Source organism: Notolepis coatsorum (genome assembly GCF_963971535.1).
Source record: "Notolepis coatsorum genome assembly, chromosome: 11".
NCBI lineage: Eukaryota > Metazoa > Chordata > Actinopteri > Aulopiformes > Paralepididae > Notolepis > Notolepis coatsorum.
In genome coordinates, this window is record NC_140175.1 from 107,101,459 (window position 1) to 107,121,773 (window position 20,315).

At 37.7% G+C, this 20,315-nt stretch overlaps 1 protein-coding gene across 1 annotated transcript in view; it reads left to right on the forward strand.

Moving 5' to 3' along the window:
* unc13bb (unc-13 homolog Bb (C. elegans)) overlaps positions 1–20,315 on the forward strand; it is a gene marked incomplete at both ends in the record, with an annotated part of 291,089 nt that overhangs the window by 259,622 nt on the left and 11,152 nt on the right. The window contains 3 exon segments of the mRNA XM_084325041.1: positions 13,008–13,096; positions 14,231–14,377; positions 16,284–16,314. Coding sequence (XP_084181167.1) covers positions 13,008–13,096; positions 14,231–14,377; positions 16,284–16,314 — 267 coding nt within the window.

Here is a 20,315-nt window from a genome sequence, read left to right on the forward strand (position 1 = left end):
AGTATGTTAGTGTGTAGTGTAGTGTTCAGTATATATAGTGTAGTATGTTAGTGTGTAGTGTAGTGTTCAGTATATATAGTGTAGTGTGTTAGTGTGTAGTGTTCAGTATATATAGTGTAGTATGTTAGTGTGTAGTGTTCAGTATATATAGTGTAGTATGTTAGTGTGTTCAGTATATATAGTGTAGTATGTTAGTGTGTAGTATGTTCAGTATATATGGTGTAGTATGTTAGTGTGTTCAGTATATATAGTGTAGTGTGTTAGTGTGTAGTGTAGTGTTCAGTATATATAGTGTAGTATGTTAGTGTGTTCAGTATATATAGTGTAGTATGTTAGTGTGTTCAGTATATATAGTGTAGTATGTTAGTGTGTAGTGTTCAGTATATATAGTGTAGTATGTTAGTGTGTTCAGTATATATAGTGTAGTATGTTAGTGTGTAGTGTTCAGTATATATAGTGTAGTATGTTAGTGTGTTCAGTATATATAGTGTAGTATGTTAGTGTGTTCAGTATATATAGTGTAGTATGTTAGTGTGTAGTGTAGTGTTCAGTATATATAGTGTAGTATGTTAGTGTGTTCAGTATATATAGTGTAGTATGTTAGTGTGTAGTGTTCAGTATATATAGTGTAGTATGTTAGTGTGTTCAGTATATATAGTGTAGTGTGTTCAGTATATATAGTGTAGTGTGTTCAGTATATATAGTGTAGTATGTTCAGTATATATAGTGTAGTGTGTTCAGTATATATAGTGTAGTGTGTTCAGTATATATAGTGTAGTATGTTAGTGTGTAGTGTTCAGTATATATAGTGTAGTATGTTAGTGTGTAGTGTTCAGTATATATAGTGTAGTGTGTTAGTGTGTTCAGTATATATAGTGTAGTGTGTTAGTGTGTAGTGTAGTGTTCAGTATATATAGTGTAGTGTGTTAGTGTGTAGTGTAGTGTTCAGTATATATAGTGTAGTGTGTTAGTGTGTACTGTATATATAGTGTAGTGTGTTAGTGTGTAGTGTTCAGTATATATAGTGTAGTGTGTTCAGTATATATAGTGTAGTGTGTTCAGTATATATAGTGTAGTATGTTCAGTATATATAGTGTAGTATGTTCAGTATATATAGTGTAGTATGTTAGTGTGTAGTGTAGTGTTCAGTATATATAGTGTAGTGTGTTAGTGTGTAGTGTAGTGTTCAGTATATATAGTGTAGTATGTTAGTGTGTAGTGTAGTGTTCAGTATATATAGTGTAGTGTGTTAGTGTGTAGTGTAGTGTTCAGTATATATGGTGTAGTATGTTAGTGTGTTCAGTATATATAGTGTAGTGTGTTAGTGTGTAGTGTAGTGTTCAGTATATATAGTGTAGTATGTTAGTGTGTTCAGTATATATAGTGTAGTGTGTTCAGTATATATAGTGTAGTATGTTAGTGTGTAGTGTAGTGTTCAGTATATATAGTGTAGTATGTTAGTGTGTAGTGTTCAGTATATATAGTGTAGTATGTTAGTGTGTTCAGTATATATAGTGTAGTGTGTTCAGTATATATAGTGTAGTATGTTCAGTATATATAGTGTAGTGTGTTCAGTATATATAGTGTAGTATGTTCAGTATATATAGTGTAGTGTGTTCAGTATATATAGTGTAGTGTGTTCAGTATATATAGTGTAGTGTGTTCAGTATATATAGTGTAGTATGTTAGTGTGTAGTGTTCAGTATATATAGTGTAGTGTGTTAGTGTGTAGTGTTCAGTATATATAGTGTAGTGTGTTAGTGTGTACTGTATATATAGTGTAGTGTGTTAGTGTGTAGTGTTCAGTATATATAGTGTAGTGTGTTCAGTATATATAGTGTAGTATGTTCAGTATATATAGTGTACTATGTTCAGTATATATAGTGTAGTATGTTAGTGTGTTCAGTATATATAGTGTAGTGTGTTCAGTATATATAGTGTAGTATGTTAGTGTGTTCAGTATATATAGTGTAGTGTGTTCAGTATATATAGTGTAGTATGTTAGTGTGTTCAGTATATATAGTGTAGTATGTTAGTGTGTAGTGTTCAGTATATATAGTGTAGTATGTTAGTGTGTAGTGTTCAGTATATATAGTGTAGTATGTTAGTGTGTTCAGTATATATAGTGTAGTATGTTAGTGTGTAGTGTTCAGTATATATAGTGTAGTATGTTAGTGTGTTCAGTATATATAGTGTAGTGTGTTAGTGTGTAGTGTAGTGTTCAGTATATATAGTGTAGTATGTTCAGTATATATAGTGTAGTATGTTCAGTATATATAGTGTAGTATGTTAGTGTGTTCAGTATATATAGTGTAGTGTGTTCAGTATATATAGTGTAGTATGTTAGTGTGTTCAGTATATATAGTGTAGTATGTTCAGTATATATAGTGTAGTATGTTAGTGTGTTCAGTATATATAGTGTAGTATGTTAGTGTGTTCAGTATATATAGTGTAGTATGTTAGTGTGTAGTGTTCAGTATATATAGTGTAGTATGTTAGTGTGTTCAGTATATATAGTGTAGTGTGTTCAGTATATATAGTGTAGTGTGTTCAGTATATATAGTGTAGTATGTTCAGTATATATAGTGTAGTATGTTCAGTATATATAGTGTAGTGTGTTCAGTATATATAGTATAGTATGTTAGTGTGTTCAGTATATATAGTGTAGTATGTTAGTGTGTAGTGTTCAGTATATATAGTGTAGTATGTTAGTGTGTAGTGTTCAGTATATATAGTGTAGTATGTTAGTGTGTTCAGTATATATAGTGTAGTATGTTCAGTATATATAGTGTAGTATGTTCAGTATATATAGTGTAGTGTGTTCAGTATATATAGTGTAGTGTGTTCAGTATATATAGTGTAGTATGTTCAGTATATATAGTGTAGTGTGTTCAGTATATATAGTGTAGTATGTTAGTGTGTTCAGTATATATAGTGTAGTATGTTCAGTATATATAGTGTAGTATGTTCAGTATATATAGTGTAGTATGTTCAGTATATATAGTGTAGTATGTTCAGTATATATAGTGTAGTATGTTCAGTATATATAGTGTAGTATGTTCAGTATATATAGTGTAGTGTGTTCAGTATATATAGTGTAGTATGTTACTGTGTTCAGTATATATAGTGTAGTATGTTCAGTATATATAGTGTAGTATGTTCAGTATATATAGTGTAGTATGTTCAGTATATATAGTGTAGTATGTTCAGTATATATAGTGTAGTATGTTCAGTATATATAGTGTAGTATGTTCAGTATATATAGTGTCGTGTGTTCAGTATATATAGTGTAGTATGTTAGTGTGTTCAGTATATATAGTGTAGTATGTTAGTATGTTCAGTATATATAGTGTAGTATGTTCAGTATATATAGTGTAGTATGTTCAGTATATATAGTGTAGTGTGTTCAGTATATATAGTGTAGTGTGTTCAGTATATATATAGTGTAGTATGTTAGTGTGTAGTGTTCAGTATATATAGTGTAGTATGTTAGTGTGTAGTGTTCAGTATATATAGTGTAGTATGTTAGTGTGTTCAGTATATATAGTGTAGTGTGTTAGTGTGTAGTGTTCAGTATATATAGTGTAGTATGTTAGTGTGTTCAGTATATATAGTGTAGTGTGTTAGTGTGTAGTGTAGTGTTCAGTATATATAGTGTAGTGTGTTAGTGTGTACTGTATATATAGTGTAGTGTGTTAGTGTGTACTGTAGTGTAGTGTGTTCAGTATATATAGTGTAGTGTGTTAGTGTGTTCAGTATATATAGTGTAGTATGTTAGTGTGTAGTGTAGTGTTCAGTATATATAGTGTAGTGTGTTAGTGTGTTCAGTATATATAGTGTAGTGTGTTCAGTATATATAGTGTAGTGTGTTCAGTATATATAGTGTAGTGTGTTAGTGTGTTCAGTATATATAGTGTAGTATGTTAGTGTGTAGTGTAGTGTTCAGTATATATAGTGTAGTATGTTAGTGTGTAGTGTAGTGTTCAGTATATATAGTGTAGTGTGTTAGTGTGTAGTGTAGTGTTCAGTATATATAGTGTAGTGTGTTAGTGTGTAGTGTAGTGTTCAGTATATATAGTGTAGTGTGTTCAGTATATATAGTGTAGTATGTTCAGTATATATAGTGTAGTGTGTTCAGTATATATAGTGTAGTGTGTTAGTGTGTTCAGTATATATAGTGTAGTATGTTAGTGTGTAGTGTTCAGTATATATAGTGTAGTATGTTAGTGTGTAGTGTAGTGTTCAGTATATATAGTGTAGTGTGTTAGTGTGTAGTGTTCAGTATATATAGTGTAGTATGTTAGTGTGTAGTGTTCAGTATATATAGTGTAGTGTGTTAGTGTGTACTGTAGTGTTCAGTATATATAGTGTAGTATGTTAGTGTGTAGTGTTCAGTATATATAGTGTAGTATGTTAGTGTGTAGTGTTCAGTATATATAGTGTAGTATGTTAGTGTGTAGTGTTCAGTATATATAGTGTAGTGTGTTAGTGTGTACTGTAGTGTTCAGTATATATAGTGTAGTATGTTAGTGTGTAGTGTTCAGTATATATAGTGTAGTGTGTTAGTGTGTACTGTAGTGTTCAGTATATATAGTGTAGTATGTTAGTGTGTAGTGTTCAGTATATATAGTGTAGTATGTTAGTGTGTAGTGTTCAGTATATATAGTGTAGTATGTTAGTGTGTAGTGTTCAGTATATATAGTGTAGTGTGTTAGTGTGTAGTGTAGTGTTCAATATAGTGTGTATTGAAATGTAGTCTTCAATAGTATAGTACGTTAGTGTGTATTGTAGTAGTATGTATGTAGTAATATAGTATGTTGGTAAAGATGGTTCTCAGACTCTTGTTTCTGGATCAGCAGGTCAGAGCTGAGGATGAGGTCACTGAGGTGCGTCCTGTTGAACTGCTGACTCTAGTAAACCAGTATCAGTCCCTGGGTCACTAGTCCGTGTAGAACAGCCTCTGTGTGATAAACCGTAGCCCTGCCCCAGTAGAGCCTTCAGAGCGAGAGAGAGAGAGAGAGAGAGAGAGAGAGAGAGAGAGAGAGAGAGAGAGAAGAAAAAATGTCTGAGTGAAAGGTATTGTGTGAGTTTGCATGCAAGTAAGTACAGTAGATGAGCATGTGTGCTGTATGTGTTTGTTATGCCTGTGCATTGTTGCGTTACACTGCTGTTTCACAATGTAAAATGTTGCTACCAAGTATTTAAAAAAATAATAATGGGGGCGTTGTTGACTATCACATGTAGATCTTTACATGTCAATCAAATCAATCAAATGTGTTATTTTAAATGTTACTTGTCCTGTTTGGACAAGTTGTGTTTTTTGTAGGTTTTTATTGATTTTTGCTACCGGGCAGTCCGGTAGAGAGAGAGAGAGAGAGAGAGAGAGAGAGAGGAAGAATGGGAGATAGACGGGGGAAGACACTCGGCAAAGGTCGCCGGGTCCGGGAGTCGAACCTGGGACGGCCGTGTTGCACCGCAGTGCTGTACGCGGTGCGCCACTCGGGCTCCCTAAATTTGTTATTTTATTGTTATTTATCACGTTGTGTTTTTCTGTTTCCCTTAAAAAATTTCTGTGCCCAGGGAACGGTTAGCAGACAGGAAACTGAGGGACAACTATAGACCCCCATATAGACCCCCCCCCCCCCCCCCCCCCACAGAGTCTCCCTTTAAGTGTTGCTAGGTGATCACTGATGATGTGACACAGGGGTGTGTGTGTGTGTGTTCTCTCTGCAGTGCCACACTAACAGGCTAGCATGGCAGGTGGGTAGAGCGGAGTATATACAGGCATGTATTAATACACATGAGTGTATATACTCATAATAGTACATCAGTATATCTGTTGAAGTATGTATTAATACACATGAGTGTATATACTCATAATAGTACATCAGTATATCTGTTGAAGTATGTATTAATACACATGATTGTATATACTCATAATAGTACATCAGTATATCTGTTGAAGTATGTATTAATACACATGAGTGTATATACTCATAATAGTACATCAGTATATCTGTTGAAGTATGTATTAATACACATTATTGTATATACTCATAATAGTACCTCAGTATATCTGTTGAAGTATGTATTAATACACATGATTGTATATACTCATAATAGTACCTCAGTATATCTGTTGAAGTATGTATTAATACACATGATTGTATATACTCATAATAGTACCTCAGTATATCTGTTGAAGTATGTATTAATACACATGAGTGTATATACTCATAATAGTACCTCAGTATATCTGTTGAAGTATGTATTAATACACATTATTGTATATACTCATAATAGTACCTCAGTATATCTGTTGAAGTATGTATTAATACACATGAGTGTATATACTCATAATAGTACCTCAGTATATCTGTTGAAGTATGTATTAATACACATGATTGTATATACTCATAATAGTACCTCAGTATATCTGTTGAAGTATGATGATTGTATATACATGATTGTATATAAAAAAAGAAAAAAATATATTATTTAACGTTACTTCGTGTGTGATAATAATATTTAAATTAATATTTTTTTATATATATATATTTTTATATATATATATATTTATTTTAATTTATAATAATAATAAAAAAAATCGATATTTATTGATAATTTTGTCCCGATGTATTGATTCTTCCAAATGGCATATCATCTCAGCCTTAGTTATCATTGATAACCTTTTCAGTCATACAACAGGAGGACATGCTGTTGGAATGGATTACAGTTTTCTCGGTTGTTAAGTGAAACCTTTGGATGCTCAATCAATCTGGTTTCTGTTTCACCCCAACCAACCAACCAACCAACCGCTAGCTTGATGAGAGTGAGGAAGAGGAGGATGAGATGAATTGGGAGGAGGTTTGTTTGTTGATGAGGAGGTTTTCTTTTCATCTAATGGTTTAGCCCCTCCCACCCGCTGACACCCACGCTCTGACCACAGATGTGTTGGAAGTCACACAGGATAGGTTGTCCATAAATAAACACCTTCATGTGTTAAGAACATCATTTTAAAGATGTGTTGCTATTCATTTCTCACATACACAGCGAACAGCAAAGCCTTGTGATGATATCGGTGTTGTTTTTATTGTTGTTGAACCCACTGTAATTAAAGGTAAGGGGAAATACATTTCCACCAGGGTTTTAAAGAGCAACTAAACACCACGAATAAAGCCATCTCATGGTTAAATGCATGCTATTGCAATATGCTATTGGGTGATCTTGGTACTATATCACCTAGCACTAAGGTAGCAATAGCAGCTTCTCTAGTCTCTCAACGGATCTATATGTGGGGTTTAGTTACTCTTTAAAGTGTTGTTTGACAACACATCAACACGTTAAAAAAAACATCAGCATGTTTAATTATGGACATCACATCAGCATGTTTAATTATGGACATCACATCAGCATGTTTAATTATGGGATCACATCAGCATGTTTAATTATGGACATCACATCAACATGTTTAATTATGGACATCACACCAACATGTTTAATTATGGGATCACATCAGCATGTTTAATTATGGACATCACATCAACATGTTTAATTATGGACATCACACCAACATGTTTAATTATGGACATCACACCAACATGTTTAATTATGGACATCACACCAACATGTTTAATTATGGACATCACACCAACATGTTTAATTATGGACATCACACCAACATGTTTAATTATGGACATCACACCAACATGTTTAATTATGGACATCACACCAACATGTTTAATTATGGACATCACACCAACATGTTTAATTATGGACATCACATCAACATGTTTAATTATGGACATCACACCAACATGTTTAATTATGGACATCACACCAACATGTTTAATTATGGACATCACACCAACATGTTTAATTATGGACATCACATCAACATGTTTAATTATGGACATCACATCAACATGTTTAATTATGGACATCACACCAACATGTTTAATTATGGACATCACATCAACATGTTTAATTATGGACATCACACCAACATGTTTAATTATGGACATCACACCAACATGTTTAATTATGGACATCACATCAACATGTTTAATTATGGACATCACATCAACATGTTTAATTATGGACATCACACCAACATGTTTAATTATGGACATCACACCAACATGTTTAATTATGGACATCACATCAACATGTTTAATTATGGACATCACACCAACATGTTTAATTATGGACATCACACCAACATGTTTAATTATGGACATCACACCAACATGTTTAATTATGGACATCACACCAACATGTTTAATTATGGACATCACACCAACATGTTTAATTATGGACATCACATCAACATGTTTAATTATGGACATCACATCAACATGTTTAATTATGGACATCACACCAACATGTTTAATTATGGACATCACACCAACATGTTTAATTATGGACATCACATTTGTCCGGCAGTGTGGCTACATGAGTAGAGCTCCGGACTCATGATCGGAAGATCACCGGCTCGAGCCCCGGTCAAGGCTGCTGTCGGAAAGTGGTGTTGTTGTCCAGCAGGGGGCACTCTGTCCTCTGGACTTGCCAATAACAATGCCCCCGTTACGGTGATAGGGACACTGTACAGCTGCGAGTGCCATCCGAGGATGAGACGCTAAACCGAGGTCCTGACTGAAGTCGTCGTTAAAGAACCCAGGACGCCTATTGCAAAGAGTAGGGGGTTCCCCGACGTTCCTGGTCAAATTCCCAATCAGGTCTCTGACATCAAGGCCACCTAATCATCCCTCCCCCTTAATTGGCTGATATCAATCCCTGTCTCCTGAGCCGTTCAGCCACTGTGTATAGTGTGCCGGGTGCCAGTGTATGGTCACCGTGTGCTGCTACCAGTGGTGGTGAAGGAGGCAATTTCCACCCTACATTGTAAAGCGCTTTGAGTGTCTAGAAAAGCGCTATATAAATGCAAGTAATTAATTCATTAATATGTTTAATTATGGACGTCTGTGTTATCTCAACACGGCTGTGCTCTGAGGTCATTCAGTTCTTGTCCCGCCCCTCTACGGTGTCTCTCCGCCCCATCTCTCTGGTGGGACTCCGCCCCAATGTGGTTGCCATGGTGACGTCACCGTGTGGTATTTCTCCGGTCAGTCATCTGTGGTTTCAACCCTGACCCCTGACCCCGGTGACCTGAGTGGAAATAATGTCCCCGGTGTGTGCAGACCCTCGTCCTCATCCCTCATCACCTCTCATCACCTCATCCCTCTCATCACCTCTCATCACCTCTCATCACCTCATCACCTCTCATCACCTCATCCCTCTCATCACCTCTCATCACCTCATCACCTCATCACCTCATCACCTCATCACCTCATCCCTCATCACCTCTCATCACCTCTCATCACCTCATCACCTCTCATCACCTCATCCCTCTCATCACCTCATCACCTCTCATCACCTCATCCCTCTCATCACCTCATCCCTCGCATCCCTCATCACCTCATCCCTCTCATCACCTCTCATCACCTCATCACCTCATCACCTCATCACCTCTCATCACCTCTCATCACCTCTCATCACCTCTCATCACCTCTCATCACCTCTCATCACCTCATCACCTCATCACCTCTCATCACCTCTCATCACCTCTCATCACCTCTCATCACCTCATCACCTCTCATCACCTCTCATCACCTCTCATCACCTCTCATCACCTCTCATCACCTCATCACCTCATCCCTCTCATCACCTCATCCCTCTCATCCCTCATCACCTCATCCCTCTCATCCTCTCATCACCTCTCATCCCTCTCATCACCATGAACACGGTTATTATCCAGATGTCATCTTGTTCTTCTTCCACTTCTTCTTTATTTTCTTATACATTTAATTTGTATTTCCTTTCTTTTGTCCCCTCTAGACTGACCAGGAGAAGGTGGGTTATTAACATACCTCATTAGTTAGATAACCCCATTCACATATCATTATAATAATAATAATAATAATAATAATAATAATAATAATAATAATAATAATAATAATAATAATAATAATAATAACTTTATTTGTATAGCACTTTTCATACAGAGGTTGCAGTTCAAAGTGCTTCACAACAGTAATTATAGAGTTACATAAAACCCATGCATACCTCATTATAGAGTTACATAAAACACATTCACATCTCATTATAGTTACATAAAACACATTTAAACCTCATTATAGAGTTGCATAAAACACATTTAAACCTAATTATAGAGTTACATAAAACCCAAACCCCCTGCCTCATTCCTTTCATCACCATGGACACAGTTATTATCCAGATGTCATCTTGTTCTTCCACTTCTTTATTTTCTTATGCATTTAATTTTTATTTCCTTTATTTTGTCCCCTCTAGACTGACGAGGAGAAGGTGGGTTATTAACATACCTCATTAGTTAGATAACCCCATTCACATCTCATTATAGAGTTACATAAAACATTTAAACCTCATTATAGAGTTACATAAAATCCATTTACATATAATTATAGAGTCACACAAAACATTCAAACCTCATTATAGAGTCACATAAAACATTCAAACCTCATTATAGAGTCACATAAAACATTCAAACCTCATTATAGAGTTACATAAAACCCAAACCCCCGGCCTCATCCCTCTCATCACTATTATTATCCAGATGTCGTCGTCTTCTTTATTTTCATATACATTTTCTTTTTATTTCCTTCCTTTTGTCCCCGCTAGACTGACGAGGAGAAGGTGGGTTTTTAACACAAGTCAGTCCCATCTGTCCTTTTGTCTGTTTTTGATTTGAATAGATTGTTTACATGGTCATTTTATTTAAAAGTGTATTTAGAGTAGGTTTCATAACCCCCTGGAACCATAAAACATAAGTCCCATTCAAACCTCATTATAGAGTTACATAAAACCCATTTACCTCCATTATAGAGTTACATAAAACCCATATATACCTCATTATAGAGTTACATAAAACCCATTTACCTCCATTATAGTTACATAAAACCCATATATACCTCATTATAGAGTTACATAAAACCCATATATACCTCATTATAGAGTTACATAAAACCCACATACACCTCATTATAGAGTTACATAAAACCCATATATACCTCATTATAGAGTTACACAAAACCCATATATACCTCATTATAGAGTTACATAAAACCCATGTATAGGTACCTCATTATAGAGTTACATAAAACCCATATATAGGTACCTCATTATAGAGTTACGCAAAACCCATATATACCTCATTATAGAGTTACATAAAACCCATGTATAGGTACCTCATTATAGAGTTACATAAAACCCATTTACCTCCATTATATAGTTACATAAAACCCATATATAGGTACCTCATTATATATTTACATAAAACCCATATATATACCTCATTATAGAGTTACATAAAACCCATATATACCTCATTATAGAGTTACATAAAACCCCACATATACCTCATTATAGAGTTACATAAAACCCATATATACCTCATTATAGAGTTACATAAAACCCATATATAGGTACCTCATTATATATTTACATAAAACCCATGTATAGGTACCTCATTATAGAGTTACATAAAACCCATTCATACCTCATTAAAGTTACATAAAACCCATCTAAACCTCATTATAGAGTTACATAAAACCCAAACCTCCAAACCCCCTGCCTCATCCCTCATCACTATGGACACAGTTATTATCCAGATGTCGTCTTGTTCTTCTTCTTCTTATTTATTTTCATATACATTTTCTTTTTATTTCCTTTCTTTTGTCTCCTCTAGACTGGCAAGGAGAAGGTGGGTTTTTAACACACATCAGTTCCATCTGAAAAACCTTACGACTCCAGTTTGTCTGTTTATGATTTGAATTGATTGTTTACGTGGTCATTTATTTTTACGGAGTAGGTTTCATGACCACCTGGAACCATAATAACACATGACTCCCGTCTCTTCACGGGACTCCACCAGCTGACGTCATTGTGTTTTATACTTCCTGTTTCCCAGAGTGCACCAGCGCACTCATTCCCACACATTTATCAATCGATGCTTAACCCACATTTCTCTCAATGAAAACCGGCGTAGGCAAAATGTGAATCAAAGGAAGGAAATGGGAAATAGATAAACCCATAATATTCCTCTCATTCCTAACATTGTATGATAGCCATGTACAATAATACTGTATATACCGTATATATATTTTTGTATGTACTGTATATATAACTTGTACATCGTTTTGTATAAAAGCGTCAGGGAAATTACTAAATAAAAAAATTTAAATATGTATTTGTTCACACCTGTCTGAATGTACCTGCATATCTTCCTGTTTGCATGCCTGTATATATTGTATCTGTATATATCCCTTACTGTACCTACTCTTACTAGTTATACCACAGGCCAGTATGGCTTACTACTACCATAGTGTATTTATACCTGTATCACTGTACATAATAATACTCTAATACTGTACATACATCAGATTACATCACTTTTATATTGTTAATGCACTTTACTGTTACATTTGCACTCTGGTTAGATGCCGACTTATTTTCGTTGTACTGTACTTGTGCTCACAACAGGACTTGGGTTGAAATGCCTGTTTAACTGATGCTCTGACCCACAGTAACTTGTCATAAGTACAGTAGAAGCACCATTATCTGTTGATCCTCATCAGCAGATGAGGATATCAGCCTAGTAAAGACCCAAGTACAACGACATCATTCTGACCAAGGAGAGGTTTTTTGAGTTATGATTACGAGAGGACAGGTTCAGGTCCGGTGGATACATCCTTCCCTGTTTGTCTTTAAACACCCCCGATGTCAAACCAACATCTACTCCTATTTTAAACTTCTGTTTCTTGAATCTGCCTCCTCTCAAAGACTGAAGCCGGTTGCAAAAAGGTAAGTTGGTTTCAAGAAGTGTGTGACGACTGAGCTCTGAACCCAAGCCTGAAGGCAGCTTGTTCCTCTCTGATCCAACTCCGTCTCTCCTGTCCATCCGTCTGCAGCTGGACGGAGAGGCCAGTGATTTGCTGAACGACCTGCAGGTGAAACTGAACACCGTGCTGGACGACCTGAGCACCACGTTTGGCAACAGGTAATATTATATCATTTAGTGGGTAATATTATGTCATTTAATAGGTAATATTATGTCATTTAATAGGTAATATTATGTCATTTAATAGGTAATATTATATAATTTAATAGGTAATATTATATCATTTAATTGGTAATATTATGTAATTTAATAGGTAATATTATATCATTTAATAGGTAATATTATATCATTTAATGGGTAATATATCATTTAATTATATCTTTTAATAGGTAATATTATATCATTTAGTGGGTAATGTTATATCATTTAATAGGTAATATTATGTCATTTAATAGGTAATATTATGTCATTTAATAGGTAATATTATATCATTTAATAGGTAATATTATATCATTTAATTGGTAATATTATGTCATTTAATAGGTAATATTATATAATTTAATGGTAATATTATATCATTTAATAGGTAATATATCATTTAATTATATCTTTTAATAGGTAATATTATATCATTTAATAGGTAATATTATGTAATTTAATAGGTAATATTATATCATTTAATAGGTAATATTATATCATTTAATAGGTAATATTATATCATTTAATAGGTAAAAATTTAAATAAAATAATAATATCTAACCCTAACTAACCTTACTGTCATGCACTAACCTACACTGTAGCGCGGTGTAGCACTCAACACTTTTATGAACATTGTTACTCAGCTGATAGAGTTGTACCCTTCCTGAGGACTTGTCGTACAGAACTTGTAAGTCACTTTGGATAAAAGCGTCAGCTAAATGACTAAATGTAAATGTAAATATTATATCATTTAATAGGTAATATTATATAATTTCATTATCTTAAATTTTTCATAGAAAGCTAATACAAATTTCCCGGGAGGTTTTAATATCAGTTCTGCCAATTCTATGCACATTTCATGCCTATGTCTATTTTGTGTCTACATCACTGCTGTGGAGCACTTTGGGCTGCAATCCCTTTACACACACACGCACACACACACACACACGCACGCACACACACACACACACACTCGCAGCTCCAGAACTGTAAGTACATTTTGTACGTAATCTCCCTCTCTTTGCCATAGTGTCCAGAGCTGTATCAGTGACTGGTCATCATAATCTATAATCTCATATATTCTGTGTGCTTTAGCTTCCAGGGTCGCATCAACGACTGCATGCGTCAGATGGCGTCCCTGCTCTACCAGATCAAAGGAGCCGCCAACGCCACCAATAAGAATCAGGTGGAGGCGGACTCGGACAACATGCTCCGCCCACTCATGGACTTCCTGGATGGAAAGTGAGTACAGTAAACTCCGGTGCTACGGTTCCTACGATTTCTGAGATGTGATTGTAAAGATGTGTGATATCATCATATCTCATTATGATGTCATATTTGAAAACTGGCATTGAATGAGTTGGGATACTATCTGGGTTTTCAGTGAGCCTCAGTCCACTTGTAATAATAATAATAATACATCAGACTTATATAGCGCTTTTCTGGGTACCCAAAGACGCTTTACATGGTAGGGTTGTATAAAAACTAGAGCTGGGCCGTTAACGGCGTTAACGTGCTGCGTTAACGCTATACTAGTATCGCGCGATAATATAATTAACGCATTAATCTAAATTTTTTTTTTTTTTTTTTTTTTTTTTATATATATATATTTTTTTTACCTTTATTTACCCAGGGTAGGTTCGCTGAGCACAGACGCTCTTTTTCAGGAACGCCCTGCTTCACATTCACACAGTTCCATTCACACCTGGGAGCTGCAGCTAGTACAACCACAGTTGACACCATTGGCCACTGAGCAACTCCACTGGAGCAGTTGATTCAAGCCATGTCACATAGTTCAAGTTTGAAATGATTCTTTCTGTTTTGCTCCTGAGAGTGCTAGATACTGTACTGTACTGGTAATATTATTTATTTGTGTTAACTTCTGAATAAAACAACTTATTAAACACAAGTACATCTTATTGAACATTATTTTGATATTTCATTACCAATTATCATAGCAAAACAGCTTTTTCAAACAGTCTGTAATGCATTTTGGAAACGGGAGATGGGCTCATGGTGTAATGGGCCACCTGGCCTGAGAAACATAAGGAGGAAAGAAAAAGTAAGGACTTACTTCTGGTCATTATTTGGGTAGAACACACATATTTTGAATGCCTTCGGCAGGTTTTTTTTTGTTCTTTTTTTTTGGGCCATTTTAATCTAGATTAAATCCAGGATTGCAGATAGATTAATCTAGATTAAAAAAATTTATCTATGCCCACCTCTAATAAAAACAAATAAAAACTGTCTTTAACACTTTCCGTGCCAGCCATGCGGTGCCCCGGAACCCTGTTGCGTGCCAACGCCCACTTCAATGATAGAGCTCTCATATTTGCGAACGCATAAACTATATCTTAAATTATGGCTATGTGTATAATATGGCCGTCGCTTATCAATGACTTGTTTGCAGTCAACATTGTCGAAACGGATTGTTTTTTAATCTGTTCATTTCCATTTTATAACATTTTGAAAAACACTCGTTTTTTTAAGGGAGTTTCAGGAAAATATAAAGATTCTGTGATAATCGCCCTTTAGTGGAATACACTGGAATACACAAAAAAAAAAAATGCCTATTTATGAATCGTTTTCAAATAAACGCTAGATTATCGATAGTATATATGTACTTATGCACGCTATAGAAGCGGGCTGAAAAATCTATTATCCATTTCCTGATCAGCACACACACACACACGCACACACACACATAGGGCCCACGTTGATATATAGGTGAAAAAAGCTCTGATTATCCCAAGACTGGTAAAATAGATTCCTTACCTCAGATCAGATGTTCTCCAAAAAGATTATTCCAATTCCTGATCACCATTCCAAATATCGAGCGCGTTTATTGATCCAACGCTGGGTGGTCGAAACACCGATTCCACGCTGTTCTGATGGTCCACAATGAATCCGATCGGCTCGAGTTACTCCATTTTCCCAATGGAGCTCAGATAGAGTTCCAGTGGTGACGTGAGGCTAGATTGATGAAATATGAATGGAAATCGCTAATAAAAAAAAACAAGATCTCTCGTCGTTGGCACTGAACGGTTGGCATGAACTAACGAGAAATCTCGTCGTTGGCACTCAAAGTGTTAATAATGACTTGAGGGCCGTTTTGAAAGTTGACAGTTTTTTTTATGTGGATTGAAAGTGCTAGCCCCTATCGGGCGGTGATGCACCAAGTGAATACACCGTCCCTTATACCTTCATAGGAAAATCTCACAATTAACTCTGAAGAACTAGTCCTCAGCAAAACGCTCGGCGTACAAGTATCGCAGAGACATTTTTATAAACTGGTCAACACTGCTTTATTTCCGGCGTTGGGTGCCTGGTGTGATTACAGCGCAGGCGCATCAGTCAAGTCAAGTCAAGAGTTTTATTTGTCACGGCATACAAGTATGCAATGAAATGCGGGTGGTCTTACCCGCAACGATGTGCAATACAGTAGTAACAACATATAATAGAATCCAATAACAACATTGTGCAATAGCGGTAACATAGTAGGGCATATCGGTATTTGTACATAAGTTATTTACAGAGCATGGAGGACATGCTAGGTCCTGTGTTAGTGCTATTTTATACAATCTCAGGTTATCTATCAGTGAGCTGGATGCAATCCTACCTGGAGGGGAGAGAGCAGATGGTGGAGGTAAACGGTACCCTATCCCCCCCCTCACAGTAAGCTGTGGTGTTCCACAAGGAAGCATACTAGGTCCGCTACTGTTCCTAATTTATGCAAATGACATGTCGTCAGCTTGTGACTGCAACTTGTTCCTGTTTGCGGACGACTCAGCCCTGCTGGTCTCTGACAAGAACAAGTTACAGGTTGAAAAAACCCTCAGCTCGGAACTAGGCAAAATCTGCATATGGCTGGCTGATAACAAACTATCATTACACATGGGCAAAACAGAGTCCATTCTCTTCGGTTCAAATAACAAACTCAGCAAGACCGACGGCTTCTCAGTTACAGTGGGTGACAATATTGTCACAAGGAAAGAAGATATTACCTACCTGGGTTCAATCCTAGAGGCAAATCTTTCCTGTGACAAAATGGCATCCAATGTAATAAAAAAAGTCAACCAACGAACTCGTTTCTTGTACCGGATCTCCTCACTGGTAAACAAGAATACCCTGAAGACTCTGGCAGGAGCACTCATTCAAGGGTACTACGACTATGCTTGCACCTCATGGTACCAAAGCACCTCAAAGGCGCTAAAAACAAAATTACAAACATCTCAAAACAAACTGGTCAGACTACTGCTTGACCTTACTCCTAGAACCCACCTCACCCCTGCCCACTTTCACAACCTAGGATGGCTTAGAGTAGACGACAGAGTACAGCAACTTGCAATGGGCCTGGTCTACAAGATACACTACATGACCAAGGTACCCATGTACATGTCAAAATACTTCCCAAAGGTCAGTGAATACCACGATCACAACACCAGAGGGAGCTCCACAAATCATGTTAAACCCAGATTCGGCTCAAACAAGGGACTAAACACGTTTCGCAATTATGCCACATCAATGTGGAACGCACTACCCAAAGCTGTAAAGGAATGTGAATCACTACCCACTTTCAAAAACACTCTCAAAAAACACCTACGGGAGACTGCAATTCGAAACTGGCCCTTGTAAATGTCCTAACACAACCCCCTCCAATGTACAGTAAAAATTACCAAGTATGGTCTTGTCAATATTCCATTGTACAGTGTTGCTTGTACAGTTGTACAGTGTCCCCCACCCACCCCTCCTACCCAACCCCCCCCCCCCCCCCCCCCCCCACCAGTGCATGTGAGCGGATCGGAGCGTGAGCGGCGCGGGGAGCGGAGCGGGCGGTTTTGACGTGAGCGAGGAGTGGGTTTTAAAATGGGTCGGCGCGACGTCCGGAGCGAGAGTTCTCCTCCGCTCCAATCCGCTCCGGGACGCTCACACAGTGGTTTAACACTGATGTAATATACATGTAGTACAATGCCAAAGCAACAGATGGCGATGTACAAACATGAAGGCCATTTTCAACCAATGAGAAGGGTGAACCTGTGATAGCCTGTTCAGGCTTTGTCACTCACATCCTGTTAGAAAAAGTTTTGACGCCATTGTTGTTGTCGTTAGCTTACATGCTAACGTTAATGGCAGCGACCATAGCATTGTGGCTAGGCTAGCTATCATCGCTTAATAGAGCTAGTGAATGGATAAACAACGTTATTTAACATTGCAGAATGGGTACAATTACAATGAGGCTCAATACAAACAATTGTTAAGGGGCCCAGGGGGTGTAGACTGTTGTAGTTTGAGCTAATTTACACCATGCTCCAAAAAAAACAAAAAATCTGCCGAGCGATGTGGCGCGGGGAGCGCTCGATTCAAGGTGAGCGGTGAGCGAGCGGAGAGCGACTTGGGGGCGGGGTCAACATGAGCGATTAGCGGAGCGGACCAAGCTTTAAAGAGCGAAGAGCGGATTTCTCACCCGCGCCGATCCGCTCACGTGGCCTGCCCCCCACCCCCCCAACCTCCTCCAATCTACAGTTTCTACGTCAAATGTATATACTTCTTTTCTGGACTCTTTTCGTATCACAAACAGTACTGTATTTGCAAATCTGGTATGTCATAAATGTATAGATGTAGCAGTACTGTCTATCTGTATGTCATATATGTTACGATGAATTGAAAATGGGGGACCCTGATGTAAACAAGACGAAAGTCTTTCTCTGGTCTGCATCTCCTTAACAATTGTATGTATTGCGCTGTACTGTACTGTACCCATTCTGCAATCTGTTAATAAAGTTTTCAATCAATCAATCAATCAATCAATCAATCAATACTATACTATTTTTAAAGTGACCTTTCCTTAGTGGCCATAAGTGTGGGCGTGTGCAGCATGAGTGTTTGCTTGCTCATGTTAAAGTGGCTGCTAGTGTGTGAGTGTGTACAGTGTGTGTGTTGTGTGTGTGCTCATGTGTGCTTGTGTGTGGAGAGTTCAGTGTTCAAGGCTCTGATGGCCTGGGGGAAGAAGCTGAGCCGAAGCCTCTCTGTCCTAGTAGCTGGTGTTCGCAGGCGTCTGCCTGACTTCAGCAGCATGAACAGGCTGTTGTTGGGGTGGTGTGGGTCTTTCATTATTCTGCAGGCTCTGGATTTGCACCTCTTGTTGTATAGAACCTGCAGGGGTGGTAGTGCAATACCCGTGGTACGATCGGCTGAGCGCACCACTCTCTGTAGGGCCTTCTTGTCCTGTGCCGTGCTGTTTCCATACCAGGCAGTGATGTTTCCAGTCAAGATGCTCTCTACAGCTCCGGAGTAGAAGGACTGGAGTATCTTCCCAGATACTCTGAACTTCCTTAACTGTCTCAGGTGGTAGAGGCGCTGCTTCGCCTTTTTTTACGACTGAGTCTATGTGTGTTGACCATGTCAGATCCTCTGAGATGTGGACCCCCAGGTACTTAAAGCTGCTCACCCTGTCCACGGTAGCCCCGTTTATCCTCAGTGGTGTGTGTGTCTCCTGCTGTCCTCTCCTATAATCCACAATCCATGTTCAGGAGCAGGCTGTTGTCCTGGCACCAGCGTTCCAGTACCTCAACCTCCTCCCGGTAGGCCTTCTCGTCGTTGTCCGAGATCAGCCCCACCACCACTGTGTCGTCTGCAAACTTCACTATGGAGTTGGAGCTGAACTTGGCCACACAGTCAGTGTGTGTAAAGTGAGTACAGCAGGGGGCTCAGAACACAGCCCTGGGGGGACCCGATGCTCAGGGTGATGGTGTTGGAGGTCTGACCCCCCACCCTGACCGCCTGGGGCCTTTCGCTCAGAAAGTCCAGTATCCAGGCGCTCAGAGCGGAGCTCAGACCCAGCTCGATCAGCTTATCCACCAGTCTGGTGGGGACTATGGTGTTGAACACTGAGCTGTAGTCAATGAACAACAGTCTCACATAGCCCCCCTTCTGACGGTCAAGGTGGGAGAGGGTGCTGTGCAGTACTTGGGAGACCGCATCGTCAGTGGACCTGTTTGGCCTGTATGCAAATTGCATGGGGTCCATATCACTGGGGAGGGAGGCACAAATGTGATCCTTGACCAGCCTCTCGAAACATTTCATGGCCACAGAGGTGAGTGCCACCGGTCTGTAGTCATTGAGACCTGTTGGGGAGGGTTTCTTTGGTACAGGGATGATGGTAGACATCTTGAAGCAGGCA